Here is a 20,362-nt window from a genome sequence, read left to right as displayed (position 1 = left end):
ATAGGAAAATCACCTATTCAGTTTTCAAAATATTACTTATTTCAAATTACACAAAGATTGCATTAATGTACTTTTGTTAGTGATACATTTTTTTTAAAGATAAAAATAAAATGCCCTTTGATTCCCTCTCCTCAATCTCAGCCCCCTCCCCTAGGTAATCACTGTTGTCAATTGCAGATAGTCATTCCAGTTATTTTTCTATTTCTTTATCTGTATATACATATAGACATATGTGGTTTGGTTTATGTATGGCTTTTTCAAAATTGGCTTTCACACTATAGGAATCCTTCTGCATTTAGTTTTATTCCCTTGACATTAGATATTAGACTACTTTCTTTTTCCATCCATGTAGAGCTGCAGCATTATGTCACATTGCTGTTGAGTGTTCCATACTAGGGATACACACTGTATATTGAGTGGTGTTTAGGTGTTTCCAGTGTTTCATTATCAATTATTACAAAATATTGTTGCAGCAAATGTCATTGCATATTCTTTTTTAGTTTCCTAAAATCATGCAATGGGTTGGCTTATTAACAGGAATTTATTGGCTCACGGTTTCAGAGTCTCCCAGGTCTGTATCTTCTGGTTGGCCAGCAATCTTTGGGGTTCCTTAACTTTTCCATCGCCTGGCAAGGCACATGGTAATCTTTTCCTTTCACTTTCAGCCTCTTGCTCCTCCTGCGGCTTCTCTCTCCATCTGACTTTCAATCTGGTTGTAAAAGACACCTGTAATCTGAATTGAAGCCTTAACCTGATTTAGTTGGTCCACACCTTGGCTAAAGTAACATTTTGAAGATATTTTATTTACAGAGTCCACTCCCACCAGAATGCAGACCAAGACCCAGAACTTGTCCAAACTGGGATACACAATTCAATCCATCACACCTTCTTAAGCATTTAGGCAAGTATGTCCATGACTGGGGTAGTGACCAAGAAGTAGAATTGCAAGGTTGAAAGAAATGTGCACTTTTAAATTTAAGACCTATTAAAATTTTTTTCTCCAGAACAGAATATCTGCTTTCACTTATCCTTCCTATACTTGATATCACCATTTGTTTATTTTATTTTTTTCAAACTCCTGGGAAGAAAATGCTATGTTGTTCTTCATAGTTCTGATTAACAGAGAATATGACTATCTCTTTCTATGTTTATTAGCCAGAAAATAGCCATCCTTTAACTCTGTGCAGGTAAATCATCACTTGCAAAGGCTCAGAACATAGCATTGGAGGGAACAGGCAAGGGTGAATGTGAGGATGATAGGTGTTGAAGTAAGACTATAAATCAAGATGAAACGCAAGTATGACCTGCTGTTGAAAAGCTTTGGCCTGCAGTAACTGGTACAGTGGGAAGACAGAAAATCTGGACTCATGGTTGATAATGTAAGGGAAACTAGGTGCCAAAGATACAGACCCTCTTAGTCAGTGGGACAGGGTAAGGTGGGGAGCAACCAGAGAGGGCAGCAAAAAAGAGAGGTGATGAATGATGGGGAGAGAGTTCTCAAAATATTATCCTTTATTTTATTTAAATCTTGGACTATTCTACATTGGACTCCATGAGAATAAGAGGTTCTCTGATTTTTAAAAATATTTGGTTATCTGTATTTACTTATCATAAAATTTGCTGTTTTAACCATTTTTAAGTATATCACTTAGTGCCATTAATTACATTCACAACATTGTGCTGCCATCATCACCCTCCATTTTCAAAACTTTCTCACATCTGATGTTTTAGCCTCTTCTATGACATCCCTGACAATTTTCATTCACTGCTCCTTGATCAAATGCGGGGAGAGAGAATGATTGTTGGAACATCCATACACTGCATTGTGAAGAACTTGTTACAGTGGGTCAGTTGGCCTTCTTATAACATCTACTTGTTATGGAAAAAATAGGGTTTACTGAGTATATATATTCAGTGCTGCAGCAGTGCCACATTCTTTTTTACAAGCCACTTTATTGAATCTCCTTTGCACCTGCTCATATCCTTACTCTATGTAACTTTCCCACAGTCTTACCATCTAGCTCCAGTTCCACACTCTTAGATATTAATTTATTTTGCCTTGCCTCCCACTCAGAAATAAAAGGTCATGCTCTCTTCCTTTACCATCCTCTCTCCTGGCTGGTTTTTAACAATGAAATATTTGTAATAATTGCAGTTACCATCTACTGAGGACTTGAGTATTAGTTAAGTTCTGCTTACCCTAACCACCCTGGATGCTGTTTCCTGTAGTCTCCCATCTGGAGCCCTTTACAGAAAAGAACTGGTTCTTCATTCCAACGAAAATGCTTTTGATGCATTGCAGAGGATGCCTCGATGAGTCTTTCTTTCCCTGGCTAAATATTCTTAATTTCATCCCCCTTTCTTCATGTAAATTTTGGACGACAAGTTTTCCCTGGTGGAAACTTGTCAAGTGTTATCCCCTAAAATTATCATTATCCAGGATGGCAAATCTTTTCCTTCCCTCCCTGGCTGCCGGAACTTCATGTGGAGTGTAATCATGCCTGGGTGTCAGGTGTATTACACTTGTGTCTCTGAACTCCTGGGGTTGGTAGTGTCTTTGGAGGAGTTTCATTAGATCCTCAAAGGAATCTGCACAGGCTAAAATGGTTAGGAATCATAATTCAAACACAAGCAACAACATACAAAAACACTCATGGAAATATCTATTCCTTCCTCCCTCCCTCCTCTCTCTCCCTCTCCCTAAATCTGTTAGAGAAATACAAGCTTTTACCCTTCCATGTACCTAGGAACCTTAATTATTCTTTCTACCCTCTAGGATTAATTTCCTGTCTTGCCTGGTGGCAGGAATGTGTAAAATGGTCCCAAGGTGCTCCTTAAAGACCCTCTCTCTATTCAGTAGGGACTTTGAAACCAGTGTGGATATGGGGATATGGCCATGTGACTCTGAGATTTCCTAAATAAAATCAGGCAGCCTGGGATTAGGTCCCCTGCCATTACCCCTCAGGCTGGCTTTTACTGCCCCAATAACATCCTAAATCCTTTTTTTCTAGTCCTTTCTTCTCAGGGCTTTCAGGCAGCACTGGTGGTAGTTATGGGAGCTCTGATTTGAACCCCAGCTCTATTTCTTTGTTTGTTTTTTAATCCTAGGCAAGTTCTTCTGGCTTTTTAAAAATCTCCGTTTCCTCAAAATATAAAATGAGCATAATAGTAGCACCTATGTCATAGGGTTTTTAAGTGAGGAAATGCACTGGTACATAATTACTGGCTAGTAAATGATAGTCATCATGCTGGATCCCTATTTCCTCTCCTCTTTATATCTCTATTACTATTCTCACCTACACACCCTTAATTTTATGCCAGTTCAGCAGTGTAACAAGAGACCCCTTCCACTTGCTCCCAGATGCCTGTCTCTTATAAGTACATAGACAGTTTTTGGTTTTATGATTTTTTAACTGCTAATTACTCCAGAGAAATAGCTGATGAGTGACACAATTACAAACGTGGTGGTAATTCTTGACTCACTATTAGACTAAACCTGAGATTCTGATAGCTTTTCACTGACCCCTTTTTAGATGGCTCTGTAGAACTCTCACTTACTGGTTTTATTCATGGGGGTGCATGTCTTTAATCTCCCACTGCCCTTCAGGTGTTTTGTTCTTCTCACGTTGTTCATTCCCTGGAGACTCTGCTCTATAATTTAGGTTTGCAAAAGAGCTGTGGTCTAGTTTACCATCAAGGGCTTACAGATTTGTGTTACGCATTTCATAAGGCAACTCCAAGCACACCTCTCCTACCCCAAAGCCCTCTTCCAATTTTAAGGTGTTCAAGCCACAGACATCATCCAAACAAACCCTACCTGGGTAGAAAATCCTCACCTCTCCTCTAAGGCTGCTTGAAATGGAGCTCAGAGATGGGGAATGACTTGCCCACGATCACATAGCTAGACTGTGGGAGAGCTGGGACTTACATGCACATGTCAGCAGTTTTAAAGTGTCCATGAACTCCTGCAACAGGGACTATCTTTGGGAAAACTGAGGTCTAGAGAAAGTATGCTAGCTGAGAGGTTTTGCAGTGAGTTTGGTGGAGAACTGAGGCCAGAACTGTGATCCTGACCCATGTACAGTTGGCCTTTGTTCCCAGACCTGTCAGTTATTATCTCTGAACAGATCTTCCTTGAAGGAAGATTTTCATATTTGCTCCTAGAGTATTTGGGTTTGCTTTTCTCAGTCTCCAAATAATGAGGACTTTGCTCTCAGTCTAGTAAAATTGGAAAAAAGTGAACAATGCTTTCATAATAATAAACTTTCTTCCCTTTTGATTCTTACAGTAGCTTTTTCTTGGTACCAGGGGCAGAGTGGTGGGTGAGTTGGGTGGGAATGCTTTCAGGAACATCTTTTTTTTTTCTGTCACTGTATCTTTCTGCATTGCAAAGTCAGCTCAAGCTTCATCGTCAGGAGCAAGGTGGCCTTTCCATGGAATCAAAGTCTTCTCAGAGGGAAATGTGGTTGGAGATGGAATTTTATGTCTTTATTTTGTAACTCTGGTATTTAATTGAGAAACATGGAAATAGGTAACATGATTTTTGATAAGGACCTTTCAAATCTGTCATTCACCAAACACGAATTATCAGTTTGCTACTCTGTATGTGGCACAGAACATAAGATAGGAAAGTCACAATCTCTGTTCTTAAGGGAGGGGTCACACTTTATTGGGATAGACAGGTATATGCATATAAACCATCGTTACGTGTATTCTGCTTAGGAATAGAGATATGAAAATAAGCCCTGGGCACAGAGAGAAAGAAGAGATATGTTCTCTTTTGGAAAGGAGGGTCAGGGTCAGGGAAGATTTCAAAGACCTTTCAGTTGGTTCTTCAACAATGAGAGAATTTCATTGAGGAGGAAAGGATAATAAAGGTTGGGAGAACAGTATGAGCAAAGACGCAAGCCTAGGCGAGTACATGAAATCTTTGGGGGATTATATGATAGTCTAGTTTAATCTAGTAGAGACAAGAAGCTGGGAATGATCTGGGCTGTTAAGGTACTTGAATGATGGGTGAAGGAATTTAGATTTTAGTGTAGAGTCATGGAAAGCCATGATTTTGAGTTGGAAATGACATTTTCAGTTATCTGAAATTAGGAAAAAATGTCTCTGGCAATAGTGTGGAAGATGTATTAGAGGAGAGCAAGGCTGGAGGCATGGAGGCTCCCCAGGAGGCTTATGCAAGCGTTCAGGCAAGAGAGGAGTGTCCATACTTGAATGACGGCAGCAGTGACAACAGCAGTGATGACAGAACCGCGGACATTTAAGAGGGGGTTCTAGGAGGACTTGGTGATCAAGGCGAGTAGTGAAGGACGACTGAGTGTCCTCACGTGGGAGATTGGGCCAATTTCATGAGCTAACTGGTAAAGGAACCCAAGGAGTGAAATTTGTTTGGGAGATATTGTGTTTGAAATGCTCCCGGGAAGTGTCTAAGAGGTAGTAGGAAATGAGGGTTTGGGCTGACTCACGGATGCCTGGGTGAGGGTGAGTGTCTATTCTTTGGCATCTACCTCTGATCAGAATAATGTGGAATCAGAACCTTTGTGGGTTTAATAAGCTTCTTCAGAAGAGTCTTTTGCAGCCAACCCAGTCCACGTCCCAGGAAGGCATTTAGGAACTACTGGTATTGTGCATTTTACAAGTAAGGAAACTGAGGCACAGGGGCCTTAAAAAAGTTCAAAGCGGACTGAGAATTAGGCCCTAGGACTCTTTCCTGGCTCCTAAGTCAAAGCTTTTTTCCCCTATGCTGCAATTTTATTAAAGACAAAAATCTTGCCCTGTCAGAAGTTGACACTTTCCAGGGCCTTTAGTTGATCAAGGGCATACAGGCATTGTAGGAGAATTGTCATTCCCAGTGCAAGTTCAGCAGGAAGAGAGGAAGGCAGGGGAATGAACCAAAGTTCATTTTCACTCACAAATGCTGTTGCTGAAAGAAATAAGTTGGATGAAGTTGATTTCAAAGTCAACATCTTTCATGAGGCATTAGCAGATTTATTTTATCTCTTATGCCCAGTGCTGTTCACGAGCTCAAATCAGTTGGTAGCCTGGCAGTCTAGGGGATAAAGGAAAAGGACAAAACTGGATTCTCATGATTCTTCTCACAACAGCATTATATTCTATCAACCGTACAAATGTTTTTTATATTAATAAAGTTGGAATTGAATCCATGTAATTCTAGCATCTGGCAGCTCACCTTCAGAAAGGTCAACCAAATAAGATCAAAGAGAATTGTCAAGCTTTGCGAGGGGCATGTTTCTTATAAGGCAGAGTGAAAAAAGAAGGGATGGGGCGAGCTATCGAAATAGAGCAGAGATCTCAACTTCAGATAAGTCCTTATTAATGGTTAAGGAGCTGAGCTGGATGGCCTCTCCACAGATGAAAATGTCCCTCTGATGCTGAGCCAGGGAGGGGCTCCCAAGCGTTGGAGAGAGCACGGGTGGTGGGGGTCAAGGTGTAGACCTCATCGAATTTTGTGAGGTCAATGACTACAAGCACAAATGCCCTTTGGCAAGAGTTTCACATCTGTATTTGGGACCCGTTGAACCCTCTGATGCCTAGCAGCCCAGTAGAGGGGGAGAGAAATGGAATTTGGACTCAGATGTCCTTGATCTGTCATTTGCTAGTAAACATTGCTAGCCATGCAGCCTTGAGCAAGACACATGACCTTTCTGAGCTGCAGTTTCCTCCCCTTTCAACAGTTCTGCCCAAGTTTACCTACCTTGTAGAACCATTTTGAAGCTCAGCTGAGCTTCAATGTATGTGAAAGTGCCTTTTACACTTTCAGCTGCATATATTATGCTTGTAATCATCACCATCATTGAAAATAATATTTATCAGGATCTCAGAGCTCATACCCACGTGGGCACCTGAGGGCTGGGGTTCCATTCCAAATGAATCTCTTCCACCTGTGCCATGAAATGATGTGGAATGTTCACTCTCCAGCATTCATCTTTTCAGAGCAAGTGCATGTGAGCATTTGCTACATTTTCCAAAGTCCCTATAGCCCAGAGGATAAGAGCTTGGGCTTTGCAGTTAGATAATCCTGGCTCTGAAATTTGCTCTTTTCCCTCCCAGCTAAGTGACTTGGGCAAATTATCTGACCTCTTTAGCCATCTGGTTTTCCACTGTGAGGTAAGGAAAACAGTGGCAGATTAACTGAGGTAAAACATGGAAAGTCCCTGCTTGGCATGTAGTAAATACTCAATACATAGTAGCCATTTATTATTTTCTGTGGTGATAATGTGTTGTTAATTCTGGGTGTTCTTAGTGAGATGTGCGCCTTCCTACCTCCTTCAGTCAAGATTTACAGAACAGCTGGTGTAGGCAGAGCAGAGAGCTAGGCATTGCCTTACAGAGAGAGTGGAGTCCAATGGGGAAGGTTTGGAGATGGGGTCTTGGCTGTGCTGCTCTAAGACCCTCGGGCACTGGCATGTGACAACAATAGCTCCAGCCTGAGGTGGAAACATGAGGATCTCACAAGAATAATGTGATTTTGTATTGCGACATTAGGTTGAAGCAAAGGTCAGAATTGGGGTGACTTGAATAATGGCATTCTAGAATCCCTGGCGTCCTTCTGTCTACCTCATTTAACCAAAATGAAAAGATGTCTCACCATCTCTTCCTCTTTGTGAACCTCATTGGATTGCTCAATGTGATTTTCTATCTGTTCCCTTTCACAATGAAGTCATTGGCTCCATTCCAGTTTTGCCCCTGTAGCTAAGGAACACTTGACTCACATAGGTAAAGTGTTGTTGATTTACTTATATTTTGAACACATCTGGAAGCATGCAGAATTTATTAGAAGTAGGTGATTTTATTAGGTGTGTGTTTTCACTTTCAAGAGATTTGTTAGCACAAGGGGTAAAAAATGTGGGTTCTAGTCACTCCCTTTGCTACTCGTTACTATGCAACCTTGAGGGAGTGAATATATCTCTAGGTTTGGGGTTTCCTCTATGGAATCGGAGGGGGTAATTTCAACTCTTAAATACTCACAATGTGATTTTGTATCCTTTTATCATCCAAGGGATTTAAAAAATCCATACCAGTAGTGATCCAGCAGGGGGCAGCATAAGACAGCTGGTACCCATGTGAAAAAAGGACTGGGAGGGGGCGGTTCTCTAGCAGCAGTTGTTATTTTAAAAATTGTAGAATTGTGTTAAGATTATATCTCTGAATTGACTTATTTCAAAACTAATTTTGTTTTAAAAGTTGAGACAGATGAGTCCAGTCTCTGTGAATTCAATGATGAGTGAACATATGTAATACTAGTCTTAAAGAAGATAGATTGCTTTTATTTCTGTTGGATTCCTGGCCAGAAGCCCACTGATTAGAGAGATTGTGTTTTCAAATAGGGTTTTAATACACTCTCTTTTTGCTCTCAGAGTCGTTGCAGGCATGAAGTTTTAAGTCATTCAGAGTTTGGTTCAAATTCTCACTTTTAAAATTTTTATACCTATGTTAGCCTGGGCAGCAGATTTAACCTCGTTCAGCCTCCAATATTTACACATCTGTAAAATGGGTTTTTAAGCATTAAATGAAATAATATACAAAAAGTGCATAAGACATCAGTTGGTGAAATCTCTACATTTTCAGGTGAAGAAATCGTCTCAGAGAGGGGAGGTGTCTTGCCCAAAGACACACAGCCAGGAAAGTGAGAGAAATATTTATCAGGGGAGGCAGAATGGAAGTTTCATAGTGCTCCAAGAACTGGGGCTAAGTTTTGTGGCCTGGAGGTTCCATTTTGCCAGAATATCCAGGCCTAACATAAACTCAAGGGACCAAAATAAAAGCTACAAAGCCAATTTATGAATTTGCAGTGGGAACTCAAGTGAGAACTTGGCAGGGGTCCATATTTTTGTTATTTTTCAGGTCATATTTACCCTGAAGGAAGAGCTAATATAATCATAAGTATTGGTGAGTATATGGGCCCAGGAAAACTGGGGTTAGTTTTAAGTTTCTTCATTATTAAATTTCAATTAGTTTATTTTTAAGATAGCTAAAACACATACGTGACAAAAATTCAAAGCATACAAAAAAACGTTTAAAGTGATAGTCTGTCTTACTTTCATCCCAGTGCCTACTTTCCAGTTCCCAGCTGCAGGGCCTCTGTTCTCAGTTTTATATGTGCACATTGAAGATCTCCATGACCAGTGTCTCTGTAGTAGCTTCCTATTGCTGCTTAACAAATCACTGTGAACTCTGTGGCTTAAAACAACACCAATTTATTATTTTAAATTTAAGAGGCCAGTCATCCTCAAATCAGACTGTCAGCAGGAGCAGGGTGGCACTGCCTCTGGAGACCGTAGGCAAGGATCGGGAACAGTGCCCCTTCCAGCTGCTGGGAGCTGTCTGAATTCCTTGGCTCATGGGCCCTTTCTCCATCTTCAAAGCCAGCAGTGTAAAAGCTCTCGTTTTCCCTCCCTCTGATCTTTTCTTCTGCAGTCAACTCCCTTTCTAAGGACCCTTGTGATTACACTGAGCCCACGAGGATAATCTGGGCTAATCTTCCCATCCCAAGAGCCTTAGCCCAGTCACGTGGCAAAGTCCCATTTTTCAGGTCAGATAACATATTCAGAGTTCCCGGGGATTTGGACGTGGGAGTTGGTGGGGGTCATTTTCCTGCCTAACAGATTCCAATTTATGCTTCAGAGACAAATGACTCATTCTTCTTCTGTAGACCAGATTGATGATGTGTTTTTATTAGTAAAACATTTATTTATAATTTGTTTACATAACATACATGAAATATACTTGTACATTTTGAAATACAGCTTTCTCAAAGAAATTTTGAGAAGATAAGATTTAAATAAATGCAAAGCGCCGTCTCATTTTCTCCATACCTGGTGGATGACCTTAGACACTCATGGTGAGCACTGAGCCTCTTTGGAGACCACTGTTCTGCACCATTTTTTTTCTAGATTCAATGTAAATCACTATCTTGAGCATTCCTCCTTTCAGCTTGATGCAGGGAAAGCCATTTATGTGATACAAATGTGCTTGAGATGGATATAGTGAAGTTGTGAAGGGCAAAGGCTTTGATGTCAGTTGAACAGGCTCAAATCCCAGCTCCACCACCACCAAGCGGTCCGACCTCCATCACAATGTTTAAACCTCTGGACCTCAGTTTTCTCAACAGCAGAGTGTGGATAACGCCCATCTGGTAGGGTTGCTCCTGAAGACTAAATGAAATGGGCTGAGTAAATAGTAGATGCTCAGTGCATGTCGGTGAGAAGCTGGCATCGGGCTGACACTCCTTCGCGTTGACTAGAACCTTAGATTGGGCTGCATCTTCTTACATGTGCTCAGCACCCATTGCCTGACTCTTTCTTAGGTTGGTTCTTTCCTTCGAAGGCTGCCTTTCATCCTTTACAGGTTCACTCTCTTTCATTCCCCTCTCACAGAATTGTTTTACTTGCAAATTCTGGGAGGACCCTGCCTTTGCCTGCATGAACTTGTGCCAGAATTCAGTGTCTTGAGGGGACACGGAGGCCAGGAGTCTTGGCTTGTCACTCCCTCCCCTCTCTTTGGTGTTGTTACTTTTCCCAAGGAAGATTAAATACCATCAACCTGCATTTCCAGTGCTATTCTGTGCACAGCCCCGAACCCTACCAGGGCTTCACATTTGGATTTTTGGCATTTTCTGAAGAAGAGGAAGGAAAAGGGAAGAGGAGAGAAAGGGGAAGAAAAGGAGAAAAGTGCTGTCTGGTAGGACCCAGCAGCATTTTCGTTCCCAAAATGACTCTCCTGTTAAGACAATTCCAATCTACAATACAGATTAGGTCTGACAAAACCGACCCAGACTAGGACTGACAAAACCGACCCAGACTAGCTTTTCTCTTTGATGATTTCAATTTCAGGCTTATCCATCACAAATGATTATAATACAACAGGATTTTGACAGAACGCGGTAGGAATTTTGAATTCTTACTTGCAATTTCTAGCTCTAGGAGATAATAGCAGAGAGCAAAACAACACCACCACCTTAGCTGTAGGATATAAAAATATGCTGAATTTCCCCCCTTGGATTTTCATGCTCTTAGTCATTCCAACTAGTCCCTTTCTATGATGAATAAGCTCTCTTCTACCAATTAGAAGCCTTAGAAAACTAGCACATTTCTCCTTTCCCCTTGAGTGCAAGGAAGCTAGGGGGAAACAATGATTAGCTATAGTAATTAGCCTAGATATTATATTCAGCCCATCTATAAATGTGATTTTTACATTTGTGTCCATTTGATAGTTTATTGTATGTGTGACTTTTACTGTAAGCACCATGAAATCCTTCCTGGACAATATTTTCCTGCATGGGCTTCCGTGACATGGCTCTCCCCGTCTGATTTCTCTGACCCCTTCTTCTGCCTCCTTCTCCTCTCCGTCTTCTGCCCACCTTTTAAGGGCTGGCTTTCCCCAGGACTCCTGCTCCTCTCTGCGCACATGGAGTCCTTGAGTTACACATCCTCACTCTACTAATGACTCATTTCAGTATCCCCAACTCCAATTTCTTCCTGAGTTTGACTCAGATTCATTGTATCTCCTGCTTGCTAGGAGAACCTTTGCTTGAGTCTCTCAGACGCCTTACCCTCAGTGACTTCACATTTGAGCTTATCACTGTTCTCCCCAGACTTACACACTTGAGCTCTGCTCTCTTGTTCCCAGTCTTAGTGGTTTATGGCCCAGTGTCTCAAACAGGAATTGGCAAGTTATCTAAGACTCTTCTCTTGGTGTCCATATCCATTTAACTCTCTCCTTAAGGATTTCCGAGATTTGTTTCTCCCTCTTCATTTCTCTTAACTCTGAATTCCAGAGTTGGAGTCAGATGATAGCTCTTGAGTTGGCTATTTCCTTATCCACCTCACTGGACCACTGCATGCTCAAAACATCCCCGCTGTTATTCTCTGCCTATGGAATCAAATGGGGCATTACCAGCATGAAACGAAAGGCCCTCCATGATGACTGGTTCTTGCCTATCACCTTGGTTTCATCCCCTGCCACTCTCTACCCTTCATGTTACACCTTAACTGCTGCTTGCCATTAGACATGGGCATATCATACTGTTTCCTGCTTCCACAGCCTTCTGATGCTATTCTGTCTACTTGCAACATTGTTTCCATCTCTCTTTACCTGGATGATTCTTATACAACTTAAACTCAGCTCGGGTGTATTCATTCAACAGATGTTTATAAAGCACCAAATATGTGCCAGGCTAGTGTTGGGCTCTCCATGTTGAACAGGCAGACGTGGGCTCTGTCTTCATTTCATTAATTCTAATTCAGCTTTCCTGAACTAAGACGTTGGGCTAAGTTCTTCTTGCCTCTTCTCCAGCATCTTATAAATACTCCATTATTATACTTGACTTGTTAGGCTGAAATAATCTTTTCATCTCCCTTGCCTAATGTGCTATAAATTTCTTGAGGGAAGGGGCCATGCCATATTCATTTCAATATTCTTAATGTCCAGAATGGTACTTAGCACTCGGAAGGTTCTCAATATGATTCCCTTGTTGAACCCACTGTTATGAATAAATGGCTCCATGTCTCAGCTTAAACTTCACATGCTTCACATGCTTTTACCATCCAAAATAGGTCAGGCATCTGTATTATATGACATACTAGACTATTTCTTCCCAGCCTTTGCACTATTGCAACTATTTTTAAAAATCGATGATTTAAATTTGGTTTTCTGCACTAAATTGCAAATTCTTAAAGGGCCATGGTACAGCAGGGTAGTAAATGGTCTATAATAAGTGTTCATGACTATTCGTTAACTGGTAGACTGATTCATTTTCTTGCTGGATAAAAATCCTGAATGCATTGTTGGGACATATGGATAACTTAGACCAAACTGCCTACTGGCCCCAGTGCCTCACTCTACCATCTATAAAATCAAGATGTCTCTGTGGTATAATATTGGAAGACAGATGAGGTTTGGATAAAACCGTATCAAAACAAATGTGCATAAATAAATTTACAAAGGTAAAAGGTGGGATTAAAAAATTAAACATATCAACTGAAATTCCAGATGAGGGTTGAAATATCTATTTCTGGATGTGGTTTTTTACTTTTCCATAGGAAATATAATCATTTTCTTCTCGTTTTCCTTCCTAGTATCCGAGATGACAATTCTTACACAAAGTGAAGTTGAATTAGAACAGGTAAAAAGTGTGTAAAATATTTGAAATATATAACTTAGATTTTTAAAAAATCCACAGAACAGGTTTGCGGAGTTGGACTAGGGATATTGCTAAGTGGTAAAACTCATTTTAACTATTATGAAATAGTTAAATAATTTTTAGACATGAACTCTTGGCAGAAATTATAGATATCGTCGTTTCTGGAAGTGCAGATGCTTTGAAAAGCCAAAAACAAATGAAAAAAATACAAACCATGCAAAGTCATTATATCTTCCCTCTGAGGGGCTCAGGATTCATGGCATACTGAAAAATCAGCACCTGCCACCACTTTTTCTCTTGTTTCATGAAGGTTCCCTTCATTTGTTTTCATTTTTACAAGGGCAGTTCAAACCACCGCACGTAAAACTTCAGGCAGTACAGAACTCGAGAGAGGAAAAGCGAAGGCCCCGCAATGATTTCTTCTTCCCGTCTCTCTCCTCAGAGATGCCCAGCTATCGTCCCACTGTGCCAGCTGCTGGGTGGAGACGAGGACAGGAAGGGGGGAACAGACCCTGCTGGGCACAGCGGGAGATGGCCTAGCGCTCACAGAACCCTTAGATGCCTCCCTGCAGTGCAGCAACGCTCAAATTCTTAGTGCTGGGGCTGCTTTCTGCTTTAAAAATTAAGGCTGAGACTTTAAACAAAATTATGAATTGATTTAGTAACAACAACAAACCCATTACGTGTTAACTGAATACATATTTTAGGAAAGATAACTATATTTTCCCAAATGAAAAAAAAAATTAGTGGGAAAGGTGGCCTTGTTTGACAGTTTTGCAGATCTCATTAACGCCTGGCTTAGCAGGAGACAGAGGGGTGCTCATTCCTCTCTTGTAGGATCCATATGCATCAGGGCGGCCTCCCGTCTCTTGGCGGCTGGGAAACTCCATTGTAAATCTCCAGAGAGAACGAGTGAAAGTTAATGCCTCATGAAAATCATTTTGATCTAGTGGGCCCCCCACTATACTTTAAGAATCACTGCTGTAAAAAATTTGCAACGGTGATCCATTTTTTTCTTCAATCCTGTTTTCTCTAGAAGCCTAAGTCAGCCATGAAAAGAGCTGCGCAGGGCTAGAAAGAGCTCCAAGGGTTTAGGCAGTGACCAGGAAAGAGAGGCGACAGTGGAAAACGAGCCCAATCACACCGTATCTTCTTTATCTTCAGACTCTGAAGGCCCTAGTCCCTTAGCCCTGATGTCTAAGACTTAGGGAGATTTTGAGATAGAGGAACAGGTTTTTTTTTTTGGTCTTCAGAACTTTTAAAATTACAATTAGTAAGGTTGGCTTTATTTTGAATTTGAGACACACTGGGCTAAAGGTGATGGAATGCACTCAAGCTGCTGGAGATGGGGAAGGACTGGTGGGGTGGGAAACTCTTTCAAGGACGCTCAGACGCTGAGCCAGCCTGTGGCTGTCCTTGTGCCTCCCAGGTGGTGATGCCCCACTCCGACCTGCTGATGATCATCGCTCCCTCCGTGGGATTTGTGCTGCTGGTGCTGCTCGTGGCGTTTGTGCTGCGAGGTGAGGGGCAGGGGGCGGCGGGAGGGAGCCGTCCTGAGCTGCGGCCACCTCAGGGTCTGGGCACGGGGTTGTTTCTGATTCCTGCCCTCCTCTCTCTGCATCCCAAATATCACCGTCCCCATTCCCGTCAAGCATGTGGCGGTTAAGTAAATGCACTCTCTAAGGTGCTGTCATCCTCCTGATCGTGCTTATATTTGGGGAAACGAAAAAGGGAATAAGAGCAACCTCATTTATTGGATCCATGCTCTGTGCCAGTTCTGATGCGACTCTTTTATTTTCAAACTGTGGCACCATTTTAAGTGTATTCATGCTACACTCTCGACCTGCCTAATTCACTTCCTCCCATTATTACCTTATGTGGAAAGTATTATTATTACACTTGCCCCAGGAGGAAAATCACTAATGATCCTGGGCTTCTTGTTTGTTCCCTTCAAACAGGCTTTCTTAACTTAGGGTGCGGGAGAACTATAAATCCCTTGGAATCATGTGCGAAGGTGCTTGTATGCTCATACCCGCGTGTTTCCGGGGAGGGGTCCTTCGTTTTCATTCGATTCTCAAGCTGGTCCGTGACCTAACACCCTCCACCAAAGTATAAGAAACAGTCCAGAAAGGAACCATGGCATAGGCTTAGAGTTTTCAGGCAGAGTGTAAGCACACGGCACCTGTTTATGTTGTAAAATGGAGAAAAATGGTTCTGTAGCCGTTAATAGAAGCTGTTTCAAGGTAGTGAGGCGCTAAGACCAGCAACCAGAGCAGCTGGTTTGAGCAATCAGTGTGAAACTTGTATATTTCAACACCTGTTCCAAGCAAATATGGCAAAAGGAAATTTGGAACTTACTGGAAGCTTGCGGTTAGTCCTCATACAAGACATGATTATGGTTTGGAAAAATTCTGGGTATTTCTTACAACAAATAAGTGTTTTAAAATCCAAGTGAATAGTTGAATTCTGGGTGGGCAAAAGACTCAAAAATGGAACTACTTACTAGCCTTGCCCACCGTGCTGGAATACCTCTGTAATTGAAGGGCATTGCTTGGGGCCTGGAAAAGCAATCACACCACCTGGGGAAAGGAATGGCTTTCCCTGACAAAGCCCGTCCCTACCTTCTCACCTTCTGTTGCTGGCTTTGGGCCTCCCCCCTGGTACTTCACGTGTTCTAAAACTCTGCTCACATTGTGGTCTTGTCTTTCCAGGGAAAGTCATGAAAACCAATTGTTTGCAGAAAGACACAAGGTAATTCATCTTGCAGGACTCATTATTGTAATGATTGTACAAGCTGTTTCAAATGATTAGATACTACTCAGTGGTTTAATGACTCGTGCTTGTGTTCTGATTAAACACAGGGTCGGAGAGATGTGGCATTAGAGGTGAAAAAGATGTAGCTCACATTAACTTCTCTCTGATTTAACAGTCATTTCTGTGCAAAATGCAAAGACAGGTTGCATTAATAGAAGTACAATGTGCATAAAAAAGAAGGTGAAAAGTCACTGTTCTGTGTTTGAAATTTTATGTTCAATTCTGTGTGACTTGGTCTAAAAGGACATTGATAGACGAGGTCATGGAGAGGAGAGTTGTCGGCATGGAGAACATGTAGGAATGATGGAAGAACGTGTAGGATATCATTCCTGGCATTTGCTTCCTCTATCCAATTGGAGTTTAGGAGCAGTACTTTTTGTTTCTGTAGTGTGCTTTTTAAAAATAGTGTTTGAGGAGTCTCTGAAAAGGAATTTTGGATATCTGTCCTGTTCTGTAGCTATTTGGGAAAGAAATGAAAAGATTTTGTGCAAACTGTTGATAAGAGTCTGCCTTTACTTAATAATGGTGTTTATTAACAAATAAATATTAACAAGTAGAGAAACTGAGGCCCAGCAAGATGACTTTCCAGGTCAAGCTAGAAGATCCCTTTGTAAATAAACACACTTAGATCATGATTTTATATTCTGTTATATAGGAACTTCTAATCCTCTCATTGTAACCGACTGGCAAAAGCTCTGTATGTCTTGCCACCTCGTTTTCCTATTTGTAAAATGAGAGCCTTGGACTGGATAGACTCCAAGCCCCTTAGCTCTAACAGCCTTTGGTGGGTTGCTTTGTAATTCAGCAGCATTCACTTTTTCCCTGGTCTTGATGTTTCCCATTATCACCTACTCTTTTTCCTTTACAGGTTAGACCACTTGGGAGAAAGTAAAAGTGACCTTAGTGAGATGCAACATGGAAGAGAAGATGAAGATGGTCTTTTCACACTCTAACATGCTACTTTTCCTTAGGATTGAGGATGGGGGGGGTGATGTATGAGGTATCAAAATAAGTTTTAGGACTTTTTTTAAACCCATACCTGTTCCAGTGATGTCACTGGTCCAACTTACTTTAGTTTCACAAATGAAACATATTTTAGAGACTGCACTTTCCCTTCCCCTGTTATTTAATCTCTTCTGTATTAATAATATCACTGCTAAATGATCTTCCTCACCACACTTGAACACTTTTAGTGACGGTGAACTCACTACCACACCCAAGCAAGTCCCTTCAATCTTGGGGAAATTCTGAGACTTAGAAATATTTAGAACAAAATCTGCCTCCAGATAGCATCTGCCTCTGGTCCTGGTTGAACCCATTGCACTTACACAGAACATGTCTAATCTTTCTTTTACTTGGTAGCTCTTGAGCTGCTGGAAGGAAAACCTCACGTTTTTCCAAATTGTTTTGCTTGTGGGCATGTACTGGTCCCTTCCCTTCCCTAGTGGCCTTTGTCTTGTATGGGTTTCAATCTCCTTTCATGTCCAGCTTTCAGAGTTCCTGCCCACTCCAGAGAAGGCCTATGTAGCCAGAATCTAGGCTTTTTGAAGGCTGCAGATGTAATGACGTGGAACCACACAATGATTTGGACTTACATCTAAAACTTATAAGTTTTTCTTTATTCTCTTTTCATGTGTGTCTTTTGAGGTGATCCTAGTGTGACGTCTTAATTCTCATTTGGGGAATTATATTTTGGAAACATCCAAGAGTCTGCTGGAAAAAAATGCGGTGGATGACATGGGTGTTAATTGGGGGGCATTGCATGGATGTGGCTGAAGTAACTCTTACATTTCTAGGAATGTAAATCATGGGAAATTGCTCCTAAGAATGAGTTTATTTAAAAACAGTGACAACATGAAGAACCCTGGGAGAGAGATTAAAGTTGTTGGATGAATGAATGAAAAATATGTGAACCTGAATGAGAGAAGCCTCTGGCTGCACAGAAATGTGAAAAGTAAAACAAATCTGAAAGAAATTTCTTCCTAGAGTTCTTAGGGTAATCACAGCATTAATGAAATAGGTACATATTCTTCTAAGGTAGTCTTTGGTATTTTACTTTCCTGACATTCCTTTTAAGAGAGAGAGAAAATACTCTCATCACTTTATTGGTGCATCCCATGAATTCCTTGCTGAAATTCACACTGATCCAGCAATTAATAAAAATCCCACTTCTGCCTAGGCACTTGGAAAACCACTTGCCCAGAGATGTCTGCCTTCTGGCTTTTCTTTTGGTGCTGAGTGAAGTGACTGGTTTGGACAAGTAATGGAAAAAATTAATAGCACACAGGTGACTTCTTTGGGGGCTTGACTTTCTCCTCTTCCTTTAGCTTGAGATATTGGAAATGGCTTTGGCTAGTAAGCTAAACTCAAATATTTATTTGAGTCTGAGGGGACAAAAAGCCTCTAGAATCAAGTTCAGGGCCTCAGTTTCCCCAACTGGAAGATGGAGTGGGACTAGATGACCTTGTGTATTAGTCAGCCAAAGGGATGCTGATGCAAAATACCAGAAGTTGGTTGGTTTTTATACAGGGTATTTATTTGGGGTAGGAGCTTACAGATACCAGGCCATAAAGCATAAGTTACTTCCCTCACCAAAGTCTATTTGGAGCAAGATGGCTGCCGACGTCTGTGAGGGTTCAGGCTTCCTGGGTTCCTGTGTTCCTGGGGCTTGCTTTACTCTGGCTTCAAGTTTCCTTCCTTCCTGGGGCTGGCTTCCCAGGGCTCTAGTTTAAGTCTTCAGCATCAAACTCCAAAATCAAAACTCTAACATCAGAAACCCTCAACTCTGTCCTTTGCCATGCCTTTTATCTGTGATGCCCTAATGACGTGGCCCAATCAAAGCCCTAGTCATAACTCAATCATGCCCAGTAAGAGACCATATTGCAAACTTATTCCAGTATCTATTTTTGGAATTCATCAATTATATCAAATTGCTGCACCTCGTATATATACTCAGGTTCTAATATTTTGTAATCAAAATATTATTCCACCCAAATTTAGCTGATGCTCCCTTCCCATCTTCTAAAACACCACCATCAGTGCTACCACCACCTTGTATCTGACTAGAAAAAGAAGAAAGTAAAAACCTCTGTCACAGAAGCTCAATGAATATCTTTGTTTTTCAAGGAGGCATCTTCAATCATTTCCTAAGTATGTTTCTGAATTTAAATGGACAGTCCTAGTACTTTATACCTGGTAGTAGCTTTCAGGAGCCTATAGCCTAGTTGTTTTCTGTTTGGGTGGCAAATTGAAATCCACTAGGAGGCTTTTTAAAGTACGACTTCCTAAGTCCACCCTTCAAGAGATTCTTTTTGAAATGGTTCTGGGGTATGGGCATCTGAAGTTATAAAAAAACTCCACAAGTGGTTCCAATGTCTAACAATCCTCTGTGCTAGCCCCAAGGTTCTCTAAGAGAGCAGTGGCATCAGCATCACCTGGAACTTGTCTTCACCCCAGACCTGTTGAATCAGAAACTCCAGGGGTGGGACCCAGTGAGCTGTGGTTTAACAAGCCCTCGAGGTGATTCTGAAGCATTTTAGAGCTTCTGACCTATTGCAGCAAAAATCTCTGCCAGGAGGATTGAGGCGCCGAGACAAGATTCTCCGTTAACTCAGGGCTCCACGGCAGTGGGCTTGGCCAGGCAGTGCCAGGCCTTTAAACAGTCAAAGTTCCAGGCAGAGGTCAGCCCTAGAGACCTTGTTTAAGCCGGCGTTGCTTTCTGCCTGGACTCTGCAGTAGCTGCTTAAGTATAACCACCAAGTGCACTTCATCCCCTCATCGGTCTATTCTCCATGCGTGGCAGTGAGATCTTTTTAAACTGTAGAGCTGAGATGCCCATCTCCTGGCTCCCAGCCCTTTTCCCCCACGTCATTCAGACTCACCCAGAAGCAGCACACCCAGTCTCTCCCTGAGACAAGGGGTGGCAAACTCCAGTGACCTCAGAGACCAGGAAGGTGACACGGATGGGGGAGGCAATGGAAAGTTATGTCCTGTCACAGACTGGAGTGTGCGTGTGGCTACATAAAGGCAGAAAATCAGCGTTAGTTCAAGTAGTGTCCTGGCCGGGCAGAGCATGGCTGTGGTCTACAAAAAGGCGGGTGGTTTGAGATTCCCAGGATTTTCCAAATTAATGAATTAATAAATATGTAATTCTTATACTGAGATCAGAGGAGGTGGCTCATGTAGTTCCTCTCTTTCCCTCTGTGCAATCAGGATGAATGGGTACCACCTGCAAACAACTTTCTAGTATCTATTGTGTGTGGACCCAGGAGAGAATTGCTTCCTCTAAGGAGCTTAAAATTTAAATGAGACAGAACACACATGGGAAATGCAATAGTGTGAAATCAGTGTTGTCTTTCCATTTCCACAAGGAAGGACTGT

The 20,362-nt window shown here is 41.7% G+C and overlaps 1 protein-coding gene across 1 annotated transcript in view; it reads left to right on the top strand.

The window, feature by feature from the left end:
• The window catches only part of TIMD4 (T cell immunoglobulin and mucin domain containing 4), a 28,263-nt gene extending 10,306 nt beyond the window's left edge, over positions 1-17,957 (top strand). Inside the window, exons 5-8 of the mRNA XM_004466366.4 lie at positions 13,104-13,150; positions 14,598-14,688; positions 15,880-15,919; positions 16,851-17,957. Coding sequence (XP_004466423.2) covers positions 13,104-13,150; positions 14,598-14,688; positions 15,880-15,919; positions 16,851-16,935 — 263 coding nt within the window. The 3' untranslated portion in view covers positions 16,936-17,957. The remainder of the gene's footprint in view (positions 1-13,103; positions 13,151-14,597; positions 14,689-15,879; positions 15,920-16,850) is intronic.
• Positions 17,958-20,362: the final 2,405 nt, after the last annotated feature.

This window comes from Dasypus novemcinctus, chromosome 2, assembly GCF_030445035.2.
Source record: "Dasypus novemcinctus isolate mDasNov1 chromosome 2, mDasNov1.1.hap2, whole genome shotgun sequence".
Taxonomy (NCBI): domain Eukaryota; kingdom Metazoa; phylum Chordata; class Mammalia; order Cingulata; family Dasypodidae; genus Dasypus; species Dasypus novemcinctus.
The sequence above is the reverse complement of the archived record's forward strand: the minus strand, read 5'-3'. Positions and strand labels throughout refer to the sequence as shown.